This window comes from Alternaria viburni (genome assembly GCF_023758015.1).
Source record: "Alternaria viburni strain BMP 2772 chromosome Unknown scaffold_4, whole genome shotgun sequence".
Lineage (NCBI taxonomy): Eukaryota > Fungi > Ascomycota > Dothideomycetes > Pleosporales > Pleosporaceae > Alternaria > Alternaria viburni.
The window spans coordinates 1,354,963-1,382,401 of record NW_026055773.1 but is presented as its reverse complement, the minus strand read 5'-3'; the positions used below and the strand labels follow the sequence as shown (position 1 = coordinate 1,382,401).

Below are 27,439 nucleotides of genomic sequence, written 5' to 3'. Positions count from 1 at the left end.
TGCCCATGGAATGACATTGAAGCCGTTCGGTGCGCTCATAACCAACGGATATCGACATCTACGTATTCGAGCAGTGGGAGGGCCGTGAGGATCTACTCCCCTACGCGTGATCATGTATGGTCGATGAGTTGCTATAAAGTGATCGAAGACGAGTTGATATATCCTGTTCCTAATCTCTGCATGATTTTAGCACTCGTGCGCGTTGCAGAAGACGTCTCACTAACCTCCCGGAAATCTGAGAAGCGGATTGGTGGCGTTCACTACGGTAGCTGCTGCGGCAGCCGCTGCTCTTCTGGCGCGTACTCGGCGAGTAGCCGCAGTCTCGGCTTCGCGACGGCGCTTAGGACTGCAAGCATTAGTGATGTTATGACGCTATTATGTGAACATACGGCATATAAGATAGTCTTTAAGTGCTTGAATACGGGTTGTATAGATATGTAACGACCGTTCAGACTGAAAACTTGCATCGCACCGCCGCTACTTCAGAAGAGCTTGATGTAATTCGAGTAACAGACAAAGGATGCGAGTGTAAAACTGATGGCCAGTAGTGGCTTTGTGGAGACGGGGCTATCAAAGGCTCATTGTCTGAGAACAAGACATTGCCTACACTGAATGCGTAGGGAACTTGAATATTTTCAATCGATCCACGCACAGTCGCCTAAGTTGACGTGATCGTCAACAAAAACCCGACCATAGCTCTTGATCTTCGGTGCAGCCATTTGTATGTCTTTGCGTTTCCTCTCATCAACTTGCATGGCATACAAATAGTCGTGAAGGCCAGAATCCTCGGCTATGCGGGCGCTTGGCAATGTGGATTGATCCAGACCGAGTATAGTGATATATGCCGTCGGAGAGTCTGTGATAGCGACTACATCGCCACCATCAAAAGGCGCTGCCGTGAGCTGGCCTTCGCCAGTTCCCTGCCAGCTCGCACGGGCCGCGACATCTACCACCTCGCCCGTTGTGACATTGAGGGTAAAGGCTGTAATGACTGCTTGAAGCGAAGACTGCGAAAGTGCCCACAATGTGTTTCGAGACGCAGAAATAGCCAAAGATGATGACTGAAACTGTGACGCATCCAACGAAGTAGGAAGCAATCTATATCGCAGGACCGGAGTAGAAATGCTCAGGAGAGTGTCACCTGCCAAAGAAACGACAATCAGTTCGTTTGACTCCTTAGTGACGATGTACATTAAGGTTTCAGTGGGATGGGCGACAATTTGTGAAGCGCTTGTGACATTACCAAGGACATCAATACCCACCACGTCCTGCAAATTCGGGTCTTCGGACATACGGAAGTTCGTGATTGACGTCAAGAGACTTCCGGAAGAGTGTGAGTCCAATGCGTGCAAGTTACGCCCGTTGGGAGCCCATGCAATAGAGTGTACGTCTCCGGCGATCTCTTGGGAGTTAATAGTATCATAACCGTCTGGCGACACTCCAAAGACGATACTGCAAGTTCCTGTGCTAGCACTGCCCCATATAGCAGTGTTGTGCATGGAAGATCCTAGCTTTAGAGACAGGAAGTTCGTAGTGTTGCCTACATTGGTCAGAAAGCTTCATGCAGATGCCATGATGAGAACCAACATGATGAGGGTATCTCCATGGTGCCTTCACTGATGAGCTCGTATGTAGGCGCAATCGAGTGGCGGGTCAGGGTTCCATCCTGCGGACGACTGCTGAAGAGGTGCTGCTTCGAGCGCTACCGAATAGGTCAACGGGAATGACCCTTATTGAAGATTGATGCACGTACGTCGAGCGCCAGAGACGGCGATGCTCCACCCGCGTCTCTGGCCTGAATCGTATACACTTTCCTGGATTCATCGTCCGTCTCCAGCGAGTACAAGGCCTGCCCATTTGTAGTGCCGACTGCGAGATGGTGCAGTAGCGCGTTCATAGACGGTACAAACAGTACGATTGCAAGGAGAGTCAACATGGCGCCGTATGATGAGTTGAGAGCCAGACCAATGTGAGTGTAAGGATATGGTTCTATCGTCTCGCAGTTTATCAGCATGTGAGCCAGCCCCTGCATGACACATTTCCGTGAAAGCGCATTGTGGGGTGCAGCTGGTGAGAGGGCTTCCAATATCGAGGGCGAATCTCTGGTGATTAACCATGCCGGTAGTTGCCTCGATCCAATATTGCCCAAAATCAGTGGCGCCTGCTGATCACGCGCGAAGGCATCTGATAGTTATTGATGCTTGACACATGATCATGGGTATGGTGACATGGCTGACTCTCTGCGAACTGCTCCTGTCGACCAGACGCGTCTCGCGGACGCCCGGAAGTGGGGATGGATATTGAGAAAGAGCCACTGTCTGATAAGTCGGAGATCTTCATTACCGGTATTGCGCCCTGATCGCAGAGGATTCGTGCGCGAAGACGATGAAATACGTGGTCAGGAGGATGGTATATTGATGCTGAGATGAGGGTCATAGAAGGAGGCTGGGACGCGTGCATCGGGGCTGTCCTGTTAGGCGCTAGTGAGAGCTTACGTCATAGCCGCGAAAAGCACCCTGGGCGTCCCCTTTCCGTCCCTCTCGCAACAAGCTTTCGAAGTTAGAACCAGCCACTGCGCGTTGAGTATCAAACAACATTTGGGGGATTGACAGCGTTCTTTATATTTGATTGAGCAATTGTGTAAGATGTACCTTATATGCACCTGCTAATGGTAAAGGACAATACAGCGCGCGCGTCCACTTGCATGTGCACCTGCAGTGTATGCTAAACTGCATGGTCAAGGAAAGCCTGAACATCTTCTGTATCATGCGAAGGCCCAGACTCAAGATCGTCGCGATAGAAACTCGGAAGAAGCTCATCTACCTCCTCCAATGCCAACCGCCGAGAGAATAGCTTCCGCCAAGGCCAACCTAGGAACCCACACAAAACACGTCCGCATTTCGCCAGTTTCCTTTTAACAGACTCGTACTTTTCGTCGAGGTACATTTGACAGCAACCGATCACCCTGGCCGGCAACTCATCCTCGTCCCACAGCAAGTCCCAACGGCAATTCAGCAGTACAGCTCGAAATGAAAGACGCGTCTTGAGTTTTACCCCGTGATCGTGACGAAACGACTCAAGTCCAGGAGTACGCGCGGATACTGGCGTATACCTCCATCCTGCCGGGCCCGCAGAGAGCGGCGAACAGTTCGTGTAGCTTACATGCAGTGGAACTGGAATATGCGGACGTTGGAGGCCCTGTCTACCACGAGGATTAGTCTTGGGGTGATAAGAGAAGTAGTCCTCTTGCGCTGTGGGTTGGAGTGTCGGGTATGTTTCGGTCCGTGTAGTTACGCGTGTGTTTGTTCGACCGTTCATCGTCCTTTGTCCCTGTTCTTGGAACATGTATTCACGCCGTCTGAGAATGGTGAATAGGCGGGTGAACGCTAGGATATAGTACTGATACCACATTGTGCGGGTAGAACATGCGCGCTTTGTCTGGCACATGATGTCTGATTCTGAGGTCTCACATGCGCCTTTCACGCACACTGCCGAAGTGGCTGGGTGTTTGACAGCCTGTACATCGTTGAGGATACTTCGGTATCGTTCAGAGTGTCGCGTTGATGCCGGATCGTCGACTCTTCTTAGTGCACGCCGCCTATCCTGCCAACATAAACCCATTCACCATCTCCTTGTGCACGCCATGGGCTTGCAAAAATCTGACTCTTTTCCTCAGCGTCGTTTTCGGTGACGTCCAGGTACCACTGTTTCCACGTTGAATCCCATGTCCAGTCTTCCCACGCACCTAGCATTTCTACCGCGACATCCGGCGTCAGATTTACACCAGCCATGCTCACATGCTCCCAAACATTCCTGATCTCATTCAACTTCCAGCGCGAAAGATACAGGTATGTTTGCTGAGAGGGTATGTAGGTGTAGAACTCATGCCAGGCAGGATCCCAAGTCCAAGAATACGCTGACAGGGTCTGCTGTGGGGTAGTCTGTTCACCGGGGCTTGTAGAGGTGATCAATTGGTCGAGCAGCGTGATCGCGTTTGAGAGGTCGATAATGTCGAGAATAGTTGGTAGTGATATGTTGAGTAATTGATCTGATGGATGCCAATCTCCTCGCGATCGTAATCGTTGTTCCAACACCCGTAGTTGCATTTCCAGAGCTTCCAGGTGAGTCTTGATCTCTTTGTCAGGCGAGGTTATGATAAGCATATTTCCCGTGCCGTTCTCATCATCGGCGGAAGAGAAGGGTCTTAAAACAAACCCCTCACGCCCTGCTCTGGTGTCTGCGATAAATTTCCTTGTCGTTTGCTGGAGTGTGACAACGGCCTCTGTGAGATCTAGCGCTCGATCTCCATTGATTGCTGAGGATGCCATGCTCAATCTAGTTGTGCTTTGATCGAAATCTTTTAGTGCAGTAGAAACCGCTCGATAAGTAATGATGCTTGAACAAGCATTGCGCACCTTGTCACAGGTGATGTTGTCAAGCAACAGATCGCCGATACAGCCGAAATTTAGCCCTCATCGCCACCGTGGAATATTTCATTCCCATAACAAGATGCGAGAACCTTCAAGGACGCGGGCAGTCATCTTTGCGTGTGTTTCGTGCTGAGAAATTCGAAGTCACAGTATGAAGCGCAGGAAATAACCTGGAAGCTGAGATTTGGCGCCGCTTTGGTTGCTGACCTCGGGAGGTTGGGAAAGGGCGATGACGTCATTGCTCTCAAGCTCCATGACTTCCTTGTGCTTCGCTAGCCTCATACGCGTTGCGTACAAACTCGAATAACTACCAAATCATGAGGAACGACACAGATTATCATCTCTACAGATACCGAAACATCGAAAGCCGGGGATACCACAATGGGGCTGATTCATTCACAGATGCTGGTCGTCGACAGAGACGTAACTCGTAAGACTTCGATAGAAGCAAACTGGGAACTCGACGATGTTCGTGACCCATTGACTTGGATGCAGCTTTCGATTATCGAACAAAAAATCCAACCCAGAGAATACTCCCGTGAGTGTGTACAGTATCATTCCATCTTCCACCACCCTCCCCGAACATTCACCCAAACCCCACATAGTACTTTCTCAACGAGACTCGAGTCATGCCACACCAGCAATATACACACATAACACGTCCCATTTCCGTCCATAGCCATGTCTCTCAATTTGAACCACACATCCCAGACAAAACTAACAAAAGAACCAAACCCTTACTTCACCACAACCAACTTCCCAACTAGAAAAGGATTACCTAGAAATGGCGTCCACACTATCCTACACGTTCAGCCCACCGGCATACTACCCCTCATCCACATCCTCCCCAACATACCACCCCGCCCTACACTACCGCCCCTCCATCCCCCCAGACTACCTCCCAAATGACGAATACCGCTACCTAGTCAAGCAACAACATCGCTCTCGCCTAGAAGCGCATTTCGCACAACCCTCTCTCTCCTCGACCCGAAACATGATACCAAAGACGCCGTACCAAAAGCAAGGTAACTTGAGCCGTGAGCGCCGGGCAGAGATATCTGCCGCGAAGTTTGCTACGCGTGCGGCGCTGGGAGTGGGATTTGATTTCACTGATGAGGGATTTGATAGGATGCGGGCACTTGATAACCCACAGCGGTCTTGGATTAGGCCGGACGAAGATGAGGATTCAGATGAAGAGCCCATTCCCGCGAGATATATCGCCGAGTTCAACGAGGAGATGCGGAAGTTCGAAAGGATGTATGATGAAGATCAGCATCCTTCTGATATCCACGCATCGCGACATAAGCATCCAGGCACGTATACTAATACCAAGCCCCTGCCGCCTTATAAGCCTTCGCTACCGCCTCTTGAGCGACGTGACAGCGGTTTCGAGGAAAAGACTCGATGTGAGCCGACACCACAACTTCAAAGTAAGTTCAGCTGGGACAATCTCAACGATACCGATGACAAGTCACCGAAGCGACTTAGTTTCTGGTTCCGCCATCGCAGGAGCAGGAGCTTAGAAGCTACCAAAGTCCCTGAAAAGAAGAAGAAACGTAGAACATGGTAGGTCAGCAATAAAAACGTAAAAGTAAACACGGTGAAAATGCAGTGTGATGTGTGTAGTCACGAATATGTACATTGAATTGTTGGTGACTGCCATGAGGCTTGACTGTAGAGTATGCTAGCTCTTCATCTTCGATGCGTCTAAGCAAAGCCGAAGAACTTCATATCGTCCGCACCCCGAATGGGGACGGTGTGACCGACACCAGCAGCGTAGATACCCTCGACATTAGGACCGTAGACGGTCCTGGTGTATCCGCTCTGGGGGTCGTTGGCCTTGGTGCTCTGGGGCTTGTCGTAGTTGTAGCCGAAAACGCCAGCCTAACCAATATCGTTAGCACGTGATTATTCGAGGACTCAGATTGTGAGACTTACCCATTCCTTCATGGTCTCCTGGTAGTTCTGGGGGCGCAGAGTGGTGTCGGCGCTGCCGTGGTAGACCTGCATCTTGGGGCGGGCACCGGTGTAACTGGGGTACATGTTCTTGACTACGGCGGCCCAGGCTTGAGGAGTGGCGATGGAGTTACCCTGGGCGCAGGTGCTGTTCCAGGCGTCGACTCCGTTGGCGGCGGAGGCGAAGCAACCGGCGGCGACACCGGAGTAGGGGATGGCGGCCTTGAAGATGTCGGGGTAGGTAGCGGCCATGACGTTCTGAAGGGCGTTAGCAAATATAACATGATCAGGACTCCATCAGACGTACGGTCATCATGGCGCCACTGCTCGAACCGGTAACGAAGACCTTGGACGAGTCGGCCTTGTACTCCTTGACTGTCCACTTGACCATGTTGGCAATGGTGTTGCTGTCTCCTCCTCCTTCGTGGCTCAGAGTGGCCTTGCTGCTGACATCCCAGCACTTGCCCTCGTGAGGGGACTCTGGGTAGATGACAATGAAGCCATACTGCTCAGACAACTTGGCGTAAGGGCTGCCGGTGTAGTATGCCTGCGCGGTACCAGTGCAGTAGTGAATAGCGACAATAACTCCTGGCGACGCCGCAAGCTTCTTGGGCACGTAGATGTAGAAGCCAGCCTTGGTGGGTGCAGCACCAAAAGAGGTGACCTGGGAGAGAGCGCCAGGTGTCACGGCACGCTTGGCGATGTCAGTGGTTGCAGCCGCAGCTACGGACAGGAAGCTGGTGACAGCAGTGAGGAAGCGCATGGTGTTGACTTGGAATGAATGAACGCGGTGGAGAATCCAAGAGTCTTGGGATACAGACCTTCTTATAAAGCTTGTCTTCAGCCGGAGCGTGCGTGCGGTTCAAGGGATGCGGTATGCATTGAAACGATCTCCCCGAAACTCTCCAGCAATCAGCAGTAGCGGAAATGAGGTCACGCAGTTCTCGACTAAAGTGTTTCTCCCCACATCTTCGGCGCCACAACGTAGATGAAGGGCTGACAGTTGTCATTCGCCCTCTAGTGGGACTTGGAACGAACTAGTGAGCGGTAAATTAAAAGCTTGTTTCCATTAATCCTAGCTCGGCATTGGTTCCAGGCGCGACGTTTCGAACATATACCGACCCTTGACCTTTACCATGTGTTTACCCGGTCCGGGGAAATTCACAACAGTAACCCCACAGGACAGGTAAGCAGGCGCGCTATATGTATAGAGGTCGCATGCGACATGGAAGAATTGTTTGCGAGTCCGCCGAGCCTGTGCGGACAGGATGAGGGGGTTTGAGTAGTGCCGAGGAGTCTGACACGATACTGACTGTGGGTGCCATGCTGATGCGCCGGGTCCAGATCTAGACGTTGAGGAGGCCGGTGCGCCTGGTGAGCTCTGGTTTCGCCGCTGGGTCGTTGCTCTTGAACAATCGAGGCTGTGTAAGCGGTTGGGCTGTTCGGCGCGCCCAACGCTTCGAGCGCGACGCTCCTGGCTTCACAGATCTTGACCTTGAACTCTCTTCTTCATCTTCCAGCCCACATGCCATCTCCTCTTCCTAGACCGCCGAAGGTCAGTCCGCCCATAACGCCGCCACCGCCGCCAATGTTCTTGCCTTCATTGACAGGTCTCTTGGCGACTCTTCCTTGTGCCTTGACGCCTTGAATGACTTTGTCTAACTGCGTCTCTACCACGACTCCGCCCACTATCATCTCACCCAGCGTCGCGTGTAATGTCTCGAAGTTGAAGATCAGATCCAGCTCGCATACGTTTTCGAAAAGACCATCGAGGGCTTGGACGAAGACCTGGATGAGATCAAGAAGCGCGAGAGGCGATTCGGTGGATGTAGATATGACAATGAAGTAGAGAGTCGCGTAGTGGCGGTAGGTGACGAGGGAAGGTGTGTCGTTGTGGGGAGTCGTGGGTGTGCTGGATTTGGAGCTGCTGGCGAGGAGCGGCGGGAGTCTAGGTACATGTTAGCGAGAATACTGTGTAAGGCGATGGAATAACGTACGGTAAGAAGTTACATGCTGAGTTTGGACGGTTGGCGACGAGGGTGAAGATTTCGGAGATGAGGCGCTGCTGGACGCTGGTTTCCTGGGTGGTGGTGAGTACGGGAGCCCTGGAGCGCAATGTCAGGTCACGTGTAATGTACCAGCTGTGTGTAGAACTTGGTCAGTCGCGGCTGGCCGGCATTATTGAAGACGAGGACTGCGTTGATCATGATGTGGATAGGTGGTGGTGAGGCGCACACTGGCGTTGGACATGTCCCACCGAAGGATGCGGGGAGGCGCGCGAGGGTCCATGCTCCTCCAGCTTGCGTCCAGCCCAGGAACAGAACACTCTCTCCCGCTACTCCGCAACTTCCACCACCGACAATCCTCTCAGTTACCCCGACCCATCCAATTCAGTCACAATGAAGCCAGCTACTCGATTCGTCAGCACCGCCGTTCGTCGCGCCGCCCGATCTTCCCTCCGCGTCCAGTCGCCCGCCAATTGCATCATCGCCAGCCGAGCTCCTGCCATCAGCCATGCTACCCCCGTTCGCAGCTTCCACGTATCAATGGGCATGAGGGTGGGTATTATGCCTGGTGAGGAGGACCCGAAGCCCAAGGAGAGTGAAGCCCACGACGAACCTGGCAAACCCACGGAGCTCTCAATAGAAGAATTCCACGAGCGCGCAGACTACTACCTGGGCGAGCTGGTACAGAGGTTAGAGGAGGCTCAGGAGAATGACCCTGCCATCGAAGTAGACTACTCCGTAAGTCACGATCACGCAACAAATCAGATTGGATACTAATTCGGTTGCAGGCTGGCGTGCTCGAAGTCACTTTCCAAGAGAACACTTTCGTACTGAACAAACAACCCCCGAACAAGCAGATCTGGCTCAGTTCCCCAATCTCCGGGCCGAAGCGATTCGACTGGGTCGTCGCACAAGAAGGCATGGACTTCAAGGAGGGTGGTGGCATCGGCGACTGGGTGTACATGAGGGACGGCAGCTCGCTCACTGAGATTCTCAGGAAAGAGCTGGGCGTTGACGTCAGTGTGGATGACCAGGTCCCGCGTTAATGGAGCGTGCTATAGTCAGTAGCACATGCTCTAGTACGTCGTCCCGTCGCAGAGCACGTTTGGGCAGATAGTCTCTTCCGGCCAGGAGAGTATACACGATGATACGGTAGCAAATAGCGAAAAGCGACAACAATTTATGATTGCGCATTCTCAGCTCCGCTTCTCCAGGCATCCCATGTGGTATCTCCCTGGTCTTTGCCAGACTGCGACCACATTATGTAACCAACTTCCCCCAAACGCCGATATATGCATTCCAACGCCGTAGGTATTGCGAGGCGTAAACTGTGACCCCATAAGGTAGTATGAAAGTAGTGGTCCAGGAATCTAGGCGGTAATGGCAACGCTCTTGGGTGCATCGTCGTTCTCTGGTGGGAGATCGGACTGCAACATGTCAGTGCTCAAGTCGCGCCATATATTGAGTAGAAGGCATACCGGGTCGAAGATGATTCGTATCATCAGGCTACAACTGGGACAGCGCGCAATGTCCTCTCCGTCGCGCATATCGTAGATGGAGATCTCAAAACGGTCGCCGCATGGGCACGGGTGGTGGTAGATCTGCAGCGTCTCGTCATAGAAGCAGTCTTCGATTTCGATCTCGTCGTAGAGGTTCAGCTCTTCGTCGGCCATGTTGGGTAGGTGTGCGTGGAAAGAGCGATTGAGTTTGTCGCCGACTGCGAGGAAGTGGCGGGGAACTTTTGGCCGGCACGCTAGCCCTGGACCTGCATCCGCCCGTCCATTCACATCACCAGAAGCTCCGAACACGTACCGTAACATCGAGGCCGCCCGCCTACCCCGTCCGCAACTTCCATCTGCACCCTACCATGGGCGCGCACCTGATACACGAAAAAAACTGAACAGGTTTGCAGACTACATCAAGACAGAGACCTTCAAAGTGGGCGACCTAACGTCAACGTAGGCTCTAGGGTGTTCAGCACGTCTAGAACCATGGGCGACGTCGAGTCCGCCACGGTGAAGCTCGCGGAGCTGCTGCGACACCCAGAGGACCTCGACAAGATACCTGCGCTGAAAGCCGAATTTATGCGCAAGAAGGCGGCTGTAGACGGACAACTACGCCATGGGTTGAAAGAGCAGCTTGAGCTGACCCAGTCGGGTATGAGCAGCATCACCGAGGGCCAGCGCACCGTCAACCTGATCAAGGAGGGCAAGTAGCCGCCACGAATAGCTCTCAAGATATCTTGCTAACTTATTACTAGTATGTAGCTCCCTTGCTATGCTTTGCCGAGTGCTAACAGCTTCATAGGAGATGATGAAGATAGACAAGCTATGCGCCGAGGCCCAGAATATGATTCAGGACTTCCCGCACATCAACCTGGTTGCGCAAACACATAAGAACTTCGAATCGGTGGAGAAGATGCGCAATGACATCGAGGCCTTTGAGGAGCGCCTGGAGAACCTCGAGATCCTGCTGGCACAGGACGACGAAGACCCCGCGAACCAACCGAACCTGCTACAAGTACACTACGGTCTGACGCAACTACGAGACATCCGCGACGAAGCCATGGGTCAGATCAAGAACAGCGACACTTCCACCGAACTCATCGACAACCTCACACTAGAGAGTGGTATCACGGTGCAGGACCTCTTCGCGCGCTTGGACGATGTCGTAGAGTGGTTCGACAGGCATATTGGCGAGGCGTGCATAAACCTCATACAGTTGGTGCAGACCGACAACGTTGGCATGGTGGTCCGCTTGGCCGTTGTGATTGAGGAAGAAGAGAAGACGGACAAGAAGATCAAAGCGCTGCAAGATGCGCAGAGAGAGTTCGGAGATCTCGCCTCTCGCTTCAAGTCCATCACACAAGGGCCCAAGGAGCTTCGCGGCTACAAGGAGAAGTTCATTACTTCCATCGAATATGTTTGCAAGGCAGAGATGGACGGAGTGAGAGAACAGTTCCAGGAAGACCCCGAGAAGGTCGAAAAGTACTTCAAGTGGTATTTCAACAACCTGAACACAGTCAAGCTGGGTATGGTCGAGCTCATGCCGAAGAAGTGGAAGATCTTTGACACATACACCAACATCTACCACAAGCAGATGCACGACTTCCTCATGGAGTTTGCCGATGACGAAGCTCTTGGGCCGCAATACTTGCTGGCTGTCATCAACTGGGTGGACAAGTACTACGTCAAGATGCAGAAGCTTGGGTACTCAGAAGAGCAACTACAGCCACATGTCATCGACAACCGCAGTCCCGAGCTGATACGTACCTACCGCTCCGTTATCATCCAGGCTGTGGATCAATACATGGAACGCATCAATACACAGGACAGGCAGAGATTCGTGCAGCAAGACAAAACTGCATATGAGACCAACTTTGACGGTATCCTCCAAACGAAGGCTCTTGGAGACGTCTGGACGCTTTTCAGCCAGAATATTGGTGTCGCTGCCAGTAGTCAGCGTCCCGACGTTGCTGACGGTGTGGTCGACTCCATGTTCCGTGCCCTATTGTCTCGCCAGCGTATATGGACGCAACTGATCGACGAAGAAAAGGCCAAATACCTCGGACCTACTCCCGCGCAAGATGAAGATGATATATATGTCTTGCAGGAGTGGCTCATCGCTCTTGCAAACGACCAGATCATCTGCATTGACGATGACATTGACGGCAGTGGTCAAGCCTCCTTCCTAAGCGTCTTTGAGCGTGAAGTCACGCCTATCGTCTCCCAGGATTACATGATCGACAAGCTGGCCAAGAATGTGGACGAGGCCAAGAACGGCTATATTGACATTTCATCGCACTGCATACAAGTCTTTAGCGAGCTCATCTTCATGGTCGATCTTAAACCTGTGCTTTCCAAATTCTTCACCGTCGAGTGGTACTCGAGGCAGGATATGGCATCGATCATCACAACGTTTAAAGACTACGTGGATGAGTTTCTCCCTAGGATCCACCGCTCGCTACAGGATCTTATCATCGATTCTCTCGCTGACGAGCTGCTGGTTCAATATCTCGGGGCTGTGCGCAACAAGGGTGCCAAGTTCAAGAGGACGGATCAGTTTGCAGACAAGATGAAAGACGACCTTTACACGGCGTTCGACTGGTTTATGTCGTTTGGTGAGCAAGGTCGCGATATCAAGGACCGATGGCGCGCTGTGCAACAGTTCCTTAAGCTGCTGGAATGCGACAAGTCGCAGGTGCAGTTTGCGTATGTGGAGTTCAAGAATGCTTATCGGGATGTTAGTATTACATGGGTGGAAGCTGTTTTGAGAACAAGGGATGACTTTGACCGGGGCATGTTGAACGCGGTTAAAGCAAAGGCCGCAGAACCTATAGCAGAGGATGCGCCTCCTGATCCAATCATGGGCAGGGTGAAGTAAGGCTCGATTTGGCATATATCAATTTCGGAGAAGAAGGCACCTCATACAACAGAAGAAGCTGAACAGGTCTAGAGCCTACATCAACGCTGAGTCACCTATCTTGTAGGTTTTCATGTTAATGTAGGCTGCTGGCCTGTTTGGTTTTTTTCTTGGTTGGCCTGAAGGCATGTCTGGCGTTGGAGGTGTTTACATATGGGGTCAGTGTTGCAGCCGCCGGCAACGCGGCATCACTAACGACTCTAGAGCAACACGAGATACCCCGGATTTCTGCTCGTCACTAGATTAGCGAATACGAACTTCCTCACATCATGTTCACTGAGCGAAAAGTGTACAATCGCATCGTATTGCTGACTTGCTTGCGGTATGACGTCTGCAGACCCCTATCCGCAGTTTGCGCGCTCTCATCAAACACAAAAGCAGCGATGGGCGAGGATGAGCAGCAAGATCGACAGGTACATTTCCTCGTCGTCGGGAGCATTCATGATCGAGGTGATAGCCTAGCCTCATCACGGCTAGCGTCAGGGGTCCGCCCACCGGCGTCTCAGAACGGTGGAAGGCGCCGCGTGCTAATATTGAGCCGTTCCTATCAAAATGACCTTAATATGCAGGCCGCATTTTTGGTTGGAAGTTGTGATTAGGGATGTTTCGAAACAACTCATCCTCGAGATGTCGCGTGCTGCAATGGAAATAGAACTCAACGCCTTTGTAACAGTAAAAGCAGTCTGAACAATCGTAACGAGGCGCGCGAAACACAAAAAGCGCAGCATGACGCGCAACACTCCCCCACATTCATCGCGGCAATGGCAAGGCTTTTGCAAACCTCATGCCGCGCACCTACCAACCGTCGATCAACAAACACAATTTCCGCTATCGCCCACCCCAACCTGTGAGCAATCCAGCATGCTCGCCACACCTGACATGCAAGGATGACCCAACCAATCTAGACCACCGCCCGCGAGGAAATGAACCAACTCAGTCGATCGATGGGCAAGGCTGGCGCGTCCTCCACCCACCCCATCACCTGTCATATGACTACTAATAAGAGGGCTGTATAAGACCCATTGGACCGCCTCATATCCCTCCTACTACTCTTCTTCTCTCATCATCCTACGATCCAAACATAATCTATAGTACCTAGTGTTCTATTAGCCACTCATTTTTTTCTTGCAAGCCAAGTCAAACTCACACAGTCTTTACTACCACCAATCACTCAACGACTCGACTTTACGTCTCCTAACGCCTTATACCCAATTTACCTTCTCCCAACTTCTATCAACATTCAAGATGCGTTTCACCATCATCGCCGCTTCGCTCGTCGCAGCTGTTGCTGCTCAGTACGGTGCTCCCGCTGCTGAGGAGTCCTGCTCTGCTGCCGTCACTGTCACTGTCACCGAGTACGTTTTTCCTCTCCCCATTTATTATCAGCTTTCGTACTAACAATCATGTCTAGGACTATGCAGCACACCCCCGTCGCTCCCTCCATGAGCTCCGCCTACTACCCCACCACCGCCCCCATGGCCCCCTCCTCCGCCCCCGTCATGGGCGGCACCGGCGTCCCCATGGTCCCCGACGCGTCCTCCGTCGGCACCGGATACGCCATGCCCACCGGCACTGCCGCTCCCACTGGCAGCATGACCGGTCCTCCTCCCTCTGAGTTCACCGGTGCCGCTTCTGGCCTCAAGGTCGGTGGTGCGCTTGCCGGTGTCGGTGCCGTTGCTGCTTTCTTCGTGTAGATTGAGTAATAGGCGCGGTGGTTTGAGATGGATGGAGAAGGGGGTGGAAGAGAGATTGCGGTTGTTGCGATACCCAAAGGGTTGCGTTCTTTGTTTAGTACTTTCTTGAATTGATGTTTGAGCCCGGTTGTGGCTTTTTATGAACATGTCTCTGCCGTTGGTGATGTTCTTGTGGTTCGTGAAAGATATCTGTAGTGACGGAGTGAAGTGTTTTCGCTAACAGTAAGGGGATCGCAATGGAGGGAACGCTTTCATGGACTTTACGTCTGGCAGATCTATTGACTGACTAGAAATCACTACTTTACCCCCTTCTCCGGAAGAGTCTTCTCAGAAGATTTCTGACAGGGTTACCGCAACCAGCGCTGTCATTGCTACTCCTCTTCGCTACTCCTCCGCCCTTCAATGGAACCACCCACTGCACATCTTTCTTTACCCTTGGCTGTGGACGATGCGAGGGCAGCGGATAGTAAGGGTAATCGCCCTCCCTAATGACCGGCAACGAACCCTGAACCTCTGGTCCTAATTCAGCCTCTTCCGTTTCCCGGGTCACTTCTGTCGCTGACCGTCCTGTCTGTTGCGTTTTTTCCACGTGCTGAATCTTCTCATCTTGTTCACGGACAACATCTTGAGCGGCATCAGTGAGCGCGATACCCCACGGTCTCGTATTCAAACTTTCTTCTTCCTTCTCTCCATATTCTTCGTCATCACCATAAAGGTCTAAGTCATCAGGCAGAATATCGCTCATCCGCGTAGTTTGTGAGCCCCAACCTCCTTCTCCAGCTGCCCATACGCCAGATATGTTCACACCACCAGATGAACTATCGGACAAATCAAGAGAGCTGATACTACCATTGTAGCAAGTGCGAGGTATCGGATACGCAGGCAGGTCTTCCGTTGACCTTGAAGTACGGAGAACGTGGTTAGCGTGGAAAAGAGTGAGTGCAGGAGATGGTGGAGATGGTGGCAGAACAGGCGAATCAGTACGGAAAGATGTTGGACTGAGGGTTATCGTCGGGCTGAGGAGGAATGCTTGGGTGCCGGGGAATACAGGGAGGGTATTACCACTCGTGTGGAAGGTTGTTGTTGTAGGGGTTGGACTAAGCAGGAATGTTTGCTTAACAACTGCATTCGTGGTAATCATCATATTGGGTTTGCTTCGTGGCATGATCCGCGGTTTTCGCGCTGGTTTGAGGAAAGGGATGCGGCGGGTGATATATGTGGTCGTGGATCTTCTCGTGGTAGGTTTCCGATAGAGAGATGCGAAGCGATAGGCGAAGAGTGCTGCGTAACAGGACAGCGAGACTTGCATTCTTCCTGAAGGCTTTCATAGTAGGCTTATCACATAAGTAAAGGGTTGAGCGTTGGAGATGCACTGGTTAGTGAACAAGGACATTGTGACTGTGTGGGAGTGGACGGAACAAAGACATCACGGCGGTGATGAAGTTTAGGATGGAGACAAAGAAGTGATGATGGTACGCTGGGCGAACAGTGGTGATTATATACTGTGGAACAGTGTAGATAAACACTTCGACTGAATAGCCATGCTATGGAGCTTTCAGGAAGACCACATACGCTTCAGACGTACATAGATAGCTAACGCAACATTGAGATACCCCCCACTCACCATCATCTCCCCTTTCTGCAGCAAGCAAGCTTACACTCCGGGTCGCAGCACCCAGGAATCGCTCCAGGACCCATTTGCCTCAACGCTGCATCGGTAGCAGCTTCATCAAGAACAAATGTTGCTCGTGCAATAGCAGCCTGTGCTCTATCAAACACCATCCGTTCTTTAGCCCATTTTTTCGCAGCAGCCGCTTTCTCGGCTTCCTCCTTCTTCTTAGCAGCCTCTTCAGCACTAAGAGGCGGCTCGTTACGACACTGTATCTTCTCTGCAAACCAGGACTTGGCTTTGCGCAGTCCATGCCGGCCCGATGCTGTGATTTCAGGTAGGATTCTGGTCTCATTCCATGTCGACAAGTGATGTGAGCTCTTTCTGAGATCTCTAGAGCTTTTCTTGAGAAGTAGACGGCTGTTTCCTGTTTTGAGCGCTTGTGCGGTAGCTTCAATATGATGGTCGCTTAGAGCGAATCGTGGTGTGTTGATTTCCCGCGGAGTAGTATGTTCTGGTCCCCACCTGTCAGGCACTTCCGTGGTATCGCTACCTGCTTTGCTTTCGGTGTCGCAATCGCTTATAGCAATTCGTTGTCTGTCATACTGTCCAAGATCGACGTAGACAGCTCCTCGCCTGTTCCGCTTTTCTGTTGTGTTGCTATCTGTGTCCGTGTTGCAATCACTCAAAACGGAGCGTGGTCTATCGCTTTGTCCAAGAGCAATTTGACCAGGTGCTGGTCTATCGGGCGACTCTGTGGTATGGATTTTTGTATCTGTGTCGCAGTCGCTTAGAACAGAGCGTGTGCTGATAGTTTGGTTGACTACGGTGTACTTGCGCTCTCGTCTCTTGGGCGCTTCGCCGATGTCAGAGTCGGTGACAGAGTCAGTTCGAGTGGAACCTTGCCTATACTCGTGTTGGTAAACCTGGCTGCGACGCATTTGTATTGATTGAACGTGTGAGCTATAGGAACTTCGATTGCTGCGATTGATTTCAGGAGCGTCATCTATCAGGGCTTCGTGTGAGAGGGTATGGGCCTCTTGTTGTACGAGAGCTGTTGGAGGGACAGACGTTGGAGCTGGCGGTAGTGTTTCCGCATTTGCGAATCTCATCGGAACTTCTGCACGGATTTCCTCCCACTGTTCTTTTGTCGAGAATGGTGGGCAGGCGACGATGTGCCTAGAAAACCTGTCTGTTGGTGCTGGCTTGGTATACCTTGGAGACGGGAAAGGCGCTGGGTGAAGATGTTCCCTATCGTACAGTTGCTCAATGCCGACTATTCCGTGACGACGAGACGACCGACCGACTGCCGCGGAAGGGATCGTTGCAGGAGATGACGATCGTGCATTTGAAATGCCAGACCCAGGAGATATAGCAGAATTCACCGTCGGCTCAGCGGCGTTCTCACTTTGGTCTGCTCGGAAAGTAGCCCGAAGATCTCCGTCACGCGATTTGTGTGGAACGTCGCAAGCTTCCATTCTCTCAATTTCATACTTGCGTTGTCTGGCACTCATCGAGCCCCAAGGATGAGATGGCATGTTAGTCGCAGGCGATATGTCTTAATCCGGTTGAGAGCAGTTCACCGGAAACTTACTCTCAAAGTGCCGAGAAAAGGCGCGGCCGATGTGTTTGGGCAACAACACTGTAAAGGTACATGTTTGACGGAGGAAGAATGGTGAAATATCGAATGCATGCTAGATGGTGGTCGAAGGAGGATTGATGAGCAATCAAGGTCGCCGCGATGAACATGGGGAAATGGAACCGTATCAAAGAATATGAGATGTATCGCCGAATGTGTAGAGAGAATAAAGCGCAAGGAAAATCCAGTAGATCGAGACCTCTCTAGGCGTCAGCGAATTGTATGAGGATGTCCTCATTTAGAGCCTCCTGCTTCTTCCTCCTTTCCTGCCTGCGACCAGATATCTTCATCTGACATGTCAGTCATGTTGTCCTCATCCGTCCCCTCCGATGAGCTGCTCGAGGAAGTAGCTGGAATAAGCCACTCTCGCAGATCAGGATCCTTCCTCAACTTTGTGTGTGTCAGGCCGCTGAGTACTAGACGGTCATTCCGACGGTAGTCATTCAAATCGTAGAGCTTTAATTCGTCTATCTTACAGTAATGCCCTGAGTCCTCGCCTCCATCGCGCTTATAATGGGCATTGAGATTGTGACAAGAGGTCACATGGCGGACGTCGCATGCTTCTTTCTTGTAAATTTCGTATTGGCGCTGGGCTTTAGCAATGCGATCCATGGTCCGCTTTTCTTCTCTCTGTTGATATTTCGGTATAGTGAAGTCAGTTCCGTTACGTCGTACCTATGCACTCGTTGTTATGTTGTTCGTGTTGATAAGATATACTGGGGAGAGCTCTAATATGTGTTACTAACACGTCCGTGGACTGTCGAAGTACCAAACTGGAAGAGACGCCCTGAAACTGTGCGGCGTAGGATTGGAAAAGGGCTGTCGCGATTTATAGAATTGCCGTTACGATCTAATATAGTAGCATGAACTTTGTCCGACCGGAGTTTGGACTGTGGATGGGTAGAATGGAAATGAGTATAGGGTTCCTCGGTTGGCCTGCGTGTGAGGTGTTGATGTCGTCCTGGCTCAGACGATTGGTCGTTGGATCTGAAGACTTTGGCGTGTGTACGCGTGTTCTTGGTATATCGGATCGGCATTTGGACTGTGAAAAAACAAGAGTGCTGTCATGCAATCGGCGATGAAAACGTTGTGTGTTGAGATGGCAATACATTGTGCAGACTAGATGAGATTAGACTATGGATATTCCCAACTGACCACAGGGGAAAGACATGTCTCAGACCGACAAACAGCCTGATTAGCTGTAATAATCTTCCATTGGTCATGTGTGGGATACTCCCGGGATGCGGTACGTAGAAGAAATCTAAACCTCGTGTAGATTGCCGTAAGTAAGGTATTAACGCCACCAGAGATGAACGCCTATGCGTGAATCCCAATTTTGGATGATCGGACGCGCCAAGTAGTGTGGTTCGCGGGCCGTCGTAGACTGTACAAGAATTACGAACTTCCTCTTCAACACTCAGCGCCGGCTTTTGAGTCCAGCCCGAGCAGCTGTTGATCGTCGCTCCGGTTTCGATTCGTCTCCGCTCTCCGATTCACCGTCGTCCAAGTCATCGCTCATAGGCTCTGACATGTCTCCGCCCTCGTCATCATCCGTCTCTTCTGCCTCATCGTCGATGAGGTCCTCGTCAGAACCTTCACTACCCTCGTCGGAGACGTCATCCATCTCCATGTTCAGGCCCATATCGTCCGACGAGCTTTCATCGTCCTCCTCCATCTCGGGGCGCGATCGCTTCGGGGTTGCAGTGGCTCCCTCAATCGACTCGTCATCAGAGACGTAATCGTCCTGTCCCTCGACGTATACCAGTGCTTCGTCCGCATCGTCGTTGGCGGCTTGGTTCCGTTTCCTGAGGTCAAGCTGAGCTTGTAGCATATCCAGACGACCCTTCAATGACATGAGCGGCATCAGCCCGCTCGAGCGTTCCTTCAAAACTTTGTTCAGTGCGGTGAGTTGCTTGACGATTTGGGGCTGGGAAGCGAGGTATCCTCCGTGGGCCTATCAGGTAAGTGTTAGTCGATGCTTTTTCCATTCGGAGGCGGGCTGCTTACGGCAAGACTCCATTGTACCCAGGCCATCAACATGCCTGCTCGACCGGGACTTCGGTGTAGCCTCTCAGCCAATCTCTGCAGTAGTGTTCCAACCAACGGCGATGGCAACCGTTCGACGGTAGCGTAGACCGACTCTACATCGACCACCTGAAGACATGAATCGAGGAGCTCCTTGTCGTTGGTGCGCAGGGCTTGAGTGAGAACGGTGCCGAGAGAGTTTGCATTCGGTGGTGCAAGTGTGCGGTTCTTTGTCGCAGTTACTGCGCGCTCCGGGTTGGGGTCGAAGGCGTCTTCGACGCTTATAATTCGCGACTCTTGGACAGGCTCAGGGCCTTCTGCGCGTAATCGGTCCCCGAATGTGAGCTCCTCCGGTTCCGCGCCATTCTCGTCATCCGCAGCAGCGTCGTTCTCAGCATTGGTCTGTGTGGGATCTTCTTGCGCGCTGTCCGAGTCGTCATCGCTCTCTTCCTCGGCGCTGCTGATCTCTATGACGTCCGCGTCCACCATGTGCGCATCGGCAGGTCCTTCCACAACAGCAGTGGCGTCGTCGACTCGGTCTGCCTGCGCATTCTTGACACCGTTTATCTTCGCTGTGGGCTTGGCTGCATTTCCATTTACTAAAGCTTTGAGACCATTTTGGCGGACTGTCGCAGGCGATTGCGCCAACTTGGGTTTTTTCGCAGGCCGGCGGTCGCGATTCTTCGGGGTTGCTACGGCGGCGGGCATTTTCGTGAACACCGGTTGTGTCGATATATCGCAGGCGGCGCGTGTCGAAGGCTTCACCGGAAGTTTGTACAAGGCTGTAATGTTGCAGCCTGAAGCAATGCGCAAGATGCGAGTGGTCGCAAAAAATTTGGGAAGAGCGAATTACCCACCTCTGCACGCACGGGCCTTGCGGACAGGGATCATGGCGTAGAGCTGTCAAGCTCGCGGCGACGCGTTCACGGCGCCCGTTGCAACAGCAGATTCATCGGCAAGGAAGCGTGATAGTCCAAGTGCATCTCAAGAATGCAACAGAACAGGTAAACAATGTCCAGACGCGGCGTTGCGGACGCGCATAGTCAAGAAGTCGGCAAGGACACGTTCCCTTCGAGGCTAGTGCACTTCAGGGGCTGCTCTGAGGCTTGGCTCGGAGATGGAAGGGCCGGGCTACTTAACCCCAATGCCTCTCCTCTCGCGTCTGTCTTCGACGTTCTTGAGTCCATTTTCCTGATCTGCCTCCAATCAATACGCGCCTGCTCCCGATCACCCAACCTTACTCGCACTCCCCCGCCACACCTCATCACCCGCCCAAGGCCCAGTATATCGCGTTTAGCATTTTTTTTCTCTGAATGTAAGCTGCCTTGGTATCCCAGTATATCGCGTCCCAAGTCTAGGCGGCTGCACCCACTTCACCCGACATAATTAATACGCGCATCCATCCCCGTCTGTCTGCATCCGCATCCGCTGCACACTAGCCCTCACCGCCCGCCGTCTGCGCTCCCAAGCCGCCGTCACCATCCGTGCACCACATCACCAACGTTTGTGTTGTTGTCGCACATCTTGAGAGGGCGCACAGCTGCACCACGCCGTTATTGCCTCTTCCTCTACGCGCTTGGCCCACCACAACAAACGCGTCGGCGCTATAAAGTCTGACTCATCACCGACTGCCGTCGCCGCCCTGCTACCTCGCCGCCGCCACCGTCTGGTACGTAGTCACGTGCGTTTCAGCCTCTGCAACATATAGTCCGCAGCTGCCCCTCCTCATCCCTCGCGTCACTGCACCGACGCTAGCCTCACTTTGCGACCCCACCTTTACCGCAAACGCGCCCATCCCTCCCTCACTGCCGTGTCCGTCATTAACACGCGTATACTTGCGCAGTCGCGTGTGCCTAAAGCGGAAGTCGCTAACGATCCAAGATTAGCAACAACATCAAACACACCATATACTCTGTCAGCCGCGCGCAAACCCGTCTTTGACTTTCATGGCCCCATGGCAGTAATGACATCACCTACTGTCGACAAATCCTCCCTGGACCTTAAGGCGAGCGCTTTTGCGCCGGCAGACGCAATGGCAGTGGATACCGAGGCAAACGGGTAAGTCGCTCTTCCCTTCACCTTCATTCGCCCCTCCTCTCTCACCTCGCGCAACCTACTAATACCTAGTAGTGTTCACGATGTACTCTTCGACGAACCCGACTCCAAGACCACCACCATCGACGATACAACCGCGCAATCAAAACCCACTACCAACGGAAATCACGTAGACATGGACGAGTCAGCGCCTGCAGTTGAGCCCACTACCAACGTTTCCGCCGGAATCGATGGTGTCGCACAATATCTACCTGAGAACCAGGACAATAATTCGCTGTTCGGCGACTCGGATGTTGGTGCCACGGTAGCGAACGCTGTCGAGGCGCCGACTTCAGACGTACGCGATGAGCCAGCGACTGCAGAGGAGCTCTCTTCAGCCACCCAGGCAACAGGCGCTAGCACTCAGGAAGTGCCCGAAACCCAGTTAGCCGACAAAGACGAAGGCCCGACCGAAGATAGTATGGACACCACCGCTGATGCGCCTGAAGAGTCGAAACCCTCAGAGTCCTCCGGAGCGCCTACCAAGCCAATGCACGACCTCACGATCAAGACCGATGGCGATGCGGCCACTGCACCCCAATCCGTTGCCGCTCAATCACCGGCGATCGTAGACCGGGAAATGGAGGATGCCCCGTCCTCTGGCAAGGTGCGCCCCCGCGAGGATGACGATGACGACATTCCCGACGCGAAGCGCACCAAGACTGAAGAGGAGGCCCAAGCCGACTTCAAGCTGCCGGAGTTGCCGAATCAGGCAGAACAGGCCAGCGTAAATGGAGGTACCCCGGGCCCGACATCCGACTCTGCGCAAGAAGCATCTGGCGTCCACAAGGCTGTTGATTGGGAAGAGTGGCCCACCACTCCGATGACGGATGCACAGAACAGGTTTCTTCTTGAGCGGATAAGGAACACAAAGAAGATCAAGGTTTCATTAGCGTTCAAGGATCCTGTTGACCCTGTAGCCCTCAATATCCCGACTTATCCCGACATTGTCAAGAACCCAATGGACTTGACGACTATGGAGCACAAGCTGAAGGACAAAAAGTACACTTACGTAAGGGATTTCATGGCAGATCTCGATCAGATGATCACGAACAGCGAGCTTTTCAACAACAAGGAGCATCCTGTAACGCAAGCAGGTTACAACCTTCGCGCCTACTTCTTGAAAGGCATGGGTAAGATGCCCCGAGGCGCTGCTGCGGAAGAGCCTCCAAAGCCAGCAAAGGCCAAGAAGCCATCAGTGAGCACTTCGCAAAAGGCTCGACGTGAGTCTCGCGTTGCGCCGCCCAACGTCAAGTCTCCTGCTGTCGCTACTCCGGCTGCGACTTCGCCTCAGGCTGCCTGGCCTCTTCAGCAGGACGGTACTCCACTGATTCGACGTGATTCGTCCACCACTGACGGTAGGCCAAAGCGAGAGATTCACAGGCCGTCGAAGGATTTGCCGTACACCAACGCAAAGCCGAGGCGGAAGAAGTTCCAACAAGAACTCAAGTTCTGCGAGTCTGTCCTTACCGAGCTCATGAAGCCAAAGTACAGTGCGGTCACTTACCCATTCATCGCTCCCGTAGATCCCGTGGCACTCAACATCCCGTCCTATCTCAAGATCATCAAGAAGCCGATGGACTTTGGAACGATCGAGAAGAACCTGAAGAACGGTGTCTACCAGAGTGCCAAGGACTTCTACGCGGACGCGCAATTGGTTTTCCACAACTGCTACAAGTTTAATCCTGAAGGTGATGCTGTCAACCAGATGGGACACAAGATGGAAGATCTCTTCGAGAGCTTGTGGAAGGAGAAGGCGGACTGGCTTGCTCAGCATGCGCCTGCTCCTGAACACTCGCCAAGCGACCTCTATTCCGACGAGGAAGATGAGGAAGACGAAGAGGAGGAAGAGATAGACCCTGCTCAGGCGCAGTTCCTTGCAATCCAACAGCAGATTGCTCAACTAAACGCCACAGCGCAACAACTTCTGCAACAACAGACGGGTGGCAAGCGTACTTCCCCCAAGTTGCCTGGCAAGAAGAAGAAGGCTGTGGCGCCACCAGCAAAGAGGAAGAGTCTTCCCCTTGCGGTACCGCCTCCTGCCAAGCCCATCAAGACTGCTCCGGTCAAGAAAGCAAAGGCTCCTGCGCCTCTGAGTTTCGCCCAGAAGCAGGAGATTTCAGAGGGTATCAGTACGCTCGGCGATCTCGATATGCGTAAGGCGGTCCAGATAATCAGGAACGGCTGCCCGCACCTTGCTACCGTGAACGATGACGAGATGGAGCTCGATATGGACGAGATCAACGATGATACTCTCCGCGAGTTGTTGAGGTTTATCAAGTCTCTGCGTAGCTCTAAGGGAGGTGCCGTGGTCGATGATGACTTTGAACCGCCGAGGCAGGTCTCGAAGCAGGCGGCGGCCCGACCGAAGAAGAACAAGCCCATGGGCAAGAGCGAGCAAGAAGACAACATGCGCAAGATCCAAGAGAAGCTGCAGTCGTTCCAAGGCGGTGCGTCGGGATCCAGCCAGTCTCCACCTGGTGAGTCGTCAGTACGTGCACGTTTCAATCACCCACTAACCTCTGCAGTGCATGATGCATCCAGCGATGATGACGATAGCGGCTCCGAGAGCGAGGAGGAGTGATCTTCCGTCAATAAGTCCTGCTGTTCTCGTGTGACGCCCTGATTCGATGATTGGTCCAATCTCTTCTTCTTCTTGACATGGTGGAACGTGGGCGTCTGATGGCAGGGAGAACTGAGGCAATGTCAGTGCTTGCTCAAGTCGGAGGGCGTCAACTCACCACCAAACCCATACACAACAACCCACATCGATTGTATAGTATTCTCTTGCACACCGACCACACCCTAGAGGTGCCATGATCATGGTACCAATGCCGACAACGGATTACGAGTGACGAGGTTTGTCTTTTTAGGTCCCTTTGGTCAAAGGCATGGGCTGTAAGCCCCAAGTGGCACTTGGCGTGGAGGTTCGACTGAAAATGGAGGACATGCGAGTATCCTTTTGCTGTATGAGTATGCTGCTCGGGTAGGCAGCCCAGAACAAAATCCAGATAATATTGCCAAATGTGCGTTGTGCCTCGGCGTGTGATGTTCCACGGTGCTTGTGGTCTTGGCTCGGCAGGCCTCGAGAGTGGATGCCAGTGGATGCGGCGCAGTTGTGGAGCTGGCCGAAAGGGATAACCGCTATCGTATGTCGCTTCGCGTGTATGGTTCTTTCGCATATCCATGTGTGTTTCCAAGGTAGCCCGTGTTCCGTCAGGGTGAAGGAGCGGCCACTGGATGTTCGGGGGAGGAAGTTCCGAGGGGTGACCATGGTGATGGCGGTACTCAGGGCGCGCACATGGCTGGGTATGCTTCTGAGGACGATAGACTGTAGCACTGTCAGGCTCGGACGCTGTAAGAGGGAGATCAGATACTGTACGCTGTGTTGGGCGCCTCGCTCAGGCAGTGACCCTGACTGCGACGTCGTGTGACGGGAATAGACAGCGACGCCATAGAGGAAGGCGCGATGGGCGAAAATGCTAGTGAACGGTAGTGTGCAGTGCAGAGGCTGGAGCGATAGCAAGAATGTAGGCAGTACGGCGGGCGACCCTGAGACAGGCCCGGGAGTGTGAATGCCCTGCTGCTGTGAGTGGAGGCGGAGGGTGGGGATTCCAGCGGGTGACTGACATAGAGCGCCGGTGCTGCGGTCGACGCGCTAAGCTGTGCCTTTCGCGAACTGCCATCCCTCCCAAAACTTCGAGCTCAAGACACCCCAAACAACGCGCGCCCAGCTGTACATACCATCACCACCCTTCCCACGCGACTGCCGTCGACACTCTGATTGCGAATCTTTGCCGTTCCGTAGAATTGAGCGCTTGCGACACGAAAATGACGACTGTGCCAGTCAGCGAAGTCAAGAGCACGCACGATCGCTCATCCAGAACCGCGGCGCATTCCCATATCAAAGGACTAGGTCTATCAAGCGATGGACGCGCTACTCCCTCAGCTGGCGGCTTCGTCGGCCAAGCTGCAGCACGAGAGGTACACGAACCCTGCGCACTCTCGTTCAGCCTGGGTACTAACAAGCGCAGGCATGTGGTCTAGTCGTCGACCTCGTCAAAGCGAAGAAGATGTCAGGCAGAGCCGTGCTGCTCGCAGGTGGCCCCGGAACCGGCAAAACCGCATTGGCGTTGGCTGTGAGCCAGGAGCTGGGTACCAAGGTCCCATTCTGTCCGATTGTTGGCAGCGAGATCTACTCTGCGGAGGTCAAGAAGACCGAAGCGCTCATGGAGAACTTCAGGAGAGCGATAGGTGCGCATTCACTTGATCCATGGACACGGACTGTACTGATACATTGAACAGGTCTTCGCGTGAAGGAAACCAAGGAGGTCTACGAAGGTGAAGTGACAGAGCTTACGCCTGAAGAAGCCGAAAACCCGCTCGGAGGCTATGGCCGCACCATTTCGCACCTCCTCATCAACCTCAAGTCTGCCAAGGGCACAAAGAAGCTGCGACTCGACCCATCCATATACGAGGCCATACAAAAGGAGCGCGTCCGTCTGGGCGATGTCATCTACATCGAAGCCAACACGGGAGCCGTAAAGCGCGTCGGACGATCGGACGCTTACGCGACTGAGTTCGACCTTGAGGCTGAGGAATACGTCCCGATACCCAAGGGCGATGTGCACAAGAAGAAGGAGATTGTTCAGGATGTTACCCTGCACGACCTAGATGTCGCCAACGCGCGGCCGCAAGGTGGACAGGACATCATGAGCATGATGGGACAGTTGATGAAGCCTAAGAAGACTGAGATTACCGAGAAGTTACGGTTGGAGATCAACAAGGTCGTCAATAGGTATATCGACCAGGGCATCGCAGACCTAGTACCCGGTGTGCTCTTCATCGACGAGGTAAGACATCACTCCTTGATTTATGGGCCCGACTAACACGCGCAGGTTCACATGCTCGATCTCGAGGCATTCACATTCCTGAACCGCGCTTTGGAATCCCCTCTGTCACCTCTTGTCATCCTCGCATCGAACCGCGGCAACACACATATCCGTGGCGGAGAGAACCTTCCTCCTTCAGCGCACGGTATCCCGACCGATCTCCTCGCGCGCCTGCTCATCATCCCTACACACCCATACGGACCCGCAGAGATCAAGTCGATTATTTCCACGCGCGTCACAACCGAGAGGCTCAACATCTCTGCGCCTGCGAAGGAGAAGGTCAGCGCTCTTGGTGAGAAGATCAGTCTGCGATATGCGCTGCAACTTCTCGCACCCGCAAGTGTACTCGCAGAGGTCAATGGACGGGAGAACAAGCAAATCGAGGTGGACGATGTGGAGGAATGTCAAAGCCTGTTCTTGGACGCAGGAAGGAGTGCGCGAGCACTGGGCGAGACGAATGGATACATTTCGTAGAGGTTGTGCTGCAGTTTGTACGATAGCCTGGCGTTTGGATGCAGGAATGGTGGGCGTTTTCACCCAGAAGGGACCATAGCTTTCTGAAAAGTTACACGCAACATGTACTGGGGTCATTCCATATCACGATAATAATTCGGAACTGTACATTCAGATATGTAGAATGCTGTGATGCCTGTCCACGATCTACGAAAATGC

General features: G+C 52.9%; 12 protein-coding genes across 12 annotated transcripts; 7 read left to right on the top strand and 5 right to left on the bottom strand.

The window, feature by feature from the left end:
* Nucleotides 1-5,214: 5,214 nt before the first annotated feature.
* On the top strand, nucleotides 5,215-6,000 carry J4E79_002744 (uncharacterized protein; the record flags this gene model as incomplete). Its single annotated transcript, XM_049351641.1, has 1 exon — nucleotides 5,215-6,000. One exon carries the CDS (start codon nucleotides 5,215-5,217, stop codon nucleotides 5,998-6,000), a length of 786 nt encoding a protein of 261 aa, XP_049214279.1.
* Nucleotides 6,001-6,137: 137 nt separating this feature from the next.
* On the bottom strand, nucleotides 6,138-7,149 carry J4E79_002743 (uncharacterized protein; the record flags this gene model as incomplete). The annotated part of the gene is made up of 3 exons (XM_049351640.1): nucleotides 6,138-6,314; nucleotides 6,369-6,644; nucleotides 6,694-7,149. 3 exons carry the CDS (start codon nucleotides 7,147-7,149, stop codon nucleotides 6,138-6,140), a joined length of 909 nt encoding a protein of 302 aa, XP_049214278.1.
* Nucleotides 7,150-7,895: 746 nt separating this feature from the next.
* J4E79_002742 (uncharacterized protein) lies at nucleotides 7,896-8,593 on the bottom strand (the record flags this gene model as incomplete). The annotated part of the gene is made up of 3 exons (XM_049351639.1): nucleotides 7,896-8,334; nucleotides 8,384-8,466; nucleotides 8,525-8,593. The coding sequence occupies 3 exons, from the start codon at nucleotides 8,591-8,593 to the stop codon at nucleotides 7,896-7,898; spliced, it is 591 nt and encodes a 196-aa protein (XP_049214277.1).
* Nucleotides 8,594-8,785: 192 nt separating this feature from the next.
* J4E79_002741 (uncharacterized protein) lies at nucleotides 8,786-9,438 on the top strand (the record flags this gene model as incomplete). Its single annotated transcript, XM_049351638.1, has 2 exons — nucleotides 8,786-9,130; nucleotides 9,181-9,438. The coding sequence occupies 2 exons, from the start codon at nucleotides 8,786-8,788 to the stop codon at nucleotides 9,436-9,438; spliced, it is 603 nt and encodes a 200-aa protein (XP_049214276.1).
* A 324-nt stretch (nucleotides 9,439-9,762) lies between these two features.
* Nucleotides 9,763-10,065, bottom strand: DPH3 (Diphthamide biosynthesis protein 3; the record flags this gene model as incomplete). The annotated part of the gene is made up of 2 exons (XM_049351637.1): nucleotides 9,763-9,819; nucleotides 9,871-10,065. 2 exons carry the CDS (start codon nucleotides 10,063-10,065, stop codon nucleotides 9,763-9,765), a joined length of 252 nt encoding a protein of 83 aa, XP_049214275.1.
* Nucleotides 10,066-10,383: 318 nt separating this feature from the next.
* Nucleotides 10,384-10,608, top strand: J4E79_002739 (uncharacterized protein; the record flags this gene model as incomplete). The annotated part of the gene is made up of 1 exon (XM_049351636.1): nucleotides 10,384-10,608. One exon carries the CDS (start codon nucleotides 10,384-10,386, stop codon nucleotides 10,606-10,608), a length of 225 nt encoding a protein of 74 aa, XP_049214274.1.
* A 97-nt stretch (nucleotides 10,609-10,705) lies between these two features.
* Nucleotides 10,706-12,775, top strand: J4E79_002738 (uncharacterized protein; the record flags this gene model as incomplete). The annotated part of the gene is made up of 1 exon (XM_049351635.1): nucleotides 10,706-12,775. One exon carries the CDS (start codon nucleotides 10,706-10,708, stop codon nucleotides 12,773-12,775), a length of 2,070 nt encoding a protein of 689 aa, XP_049214273.1.
* Nucleotides 12,776-14,059: 1,284 nt separating this feature from the next.
* Nucleotides 14,060-14,508, top strand: J4E79_002737 (uncharacterized protein; the record flags this gene model as incomplete). Its single annotated transcript, XM_049351634.1, has 2 exons — nucleotides 14,060-14,169; nucleotides 14,226-14,508. The coding sequence occupies 2 exons, from the start codon at nucleotides 14,060-14,062 to the stop codon at nucleotides 14,506-14,508; spliced, it is 393 nt and encodes a 130-aa protein (XP_049214272.1).
* Nucleotides 14,509-17,990: 3,482 nt separating this feature from the next.
* On the bottom strand, nucleotides 17,991-18,259 carry J4E79_002736 (uncharacterized protein; the record flags this gene model as incomplete). The annotated part of the gene is made up of 2 exons (XM_049351633.1): nucleotides 17,991-18,212; nucleotides 18,233-18,259. 2 exons carry the CDS (start codon nucleotides 18,257-18,259, stop codon nucleotides 17,991-17,993), a joined length of 249 nt encoding a protein of 82 aa, XP_049214271.1.
* A 914-nt stretch (nucleotides 18,260-19,173) lies between these two features.
* Nucleotides 19,174-20,489, bottom strand: J4E79_002735 (uncharacterized protein; the record flags this gene model as incomplete). The annotated part of the gene is made up of 2 exons (XM_049351632.1): nucleotides 19,174-19,710; nucleotides 19,764-20,489. The coding sequence occupies 2 exons, from the start codon at nucleotides 20,487-20,489 to the stop codon at nucleotides 19,174-19,176; spliced, it is 1,263 nt and encodes a 420-aa protein (XP_049214270.1).
* A 1,246-nt stretch (nucleotides 20,490-21,735) lies between these two features.
* J4E79_002734 (uncharacterized protein) lies at nucleotides 21,736-24,459 on the top strand (the record flags this gene model as incomplete). The annotated part of the gene is made up of 3 exons (XM_049351631.1): nucleotides 21,736-21,839; nucleotides 21,912-24,355; nucleotides 24,404-24,459. The coding sequence occupies 3 exons, from the start codon at nucleotides 21,736-21,738 to the stop codon at nucleotides 24,457-24,459; spliced, it is 2,604 nt and encodes an 867-aa protein (XP_049214269.1).
* Nucleotides 24,460-25,706: 1,247 nt separating this feature from the next.
* Nucleotides 25,707-27,241, top strand: RVB1 (RuvB ATP-dependent DNA helicase pontin; the record flags this gene model as incomplete). Its single annotated transcript, XM_049351630.1, has 4 exons — nucleotides 25,707-25,859; nucleotides 25,910-26,129; nucleotides 26,181-26,728; nucleotides 26,774-27,241. The coding sequence occupies 4 exons, from the start codon at nucleotides 25,707-25,709 to the stop codon at nucleotides 27,239-27,241; spliced, it is 1,389 nt and encodes a 462-aa protein (XP_049214268.1).
* Between the last annotated feature and the right edge of the window lie 198 nt (nucleotides 27,242-27,439).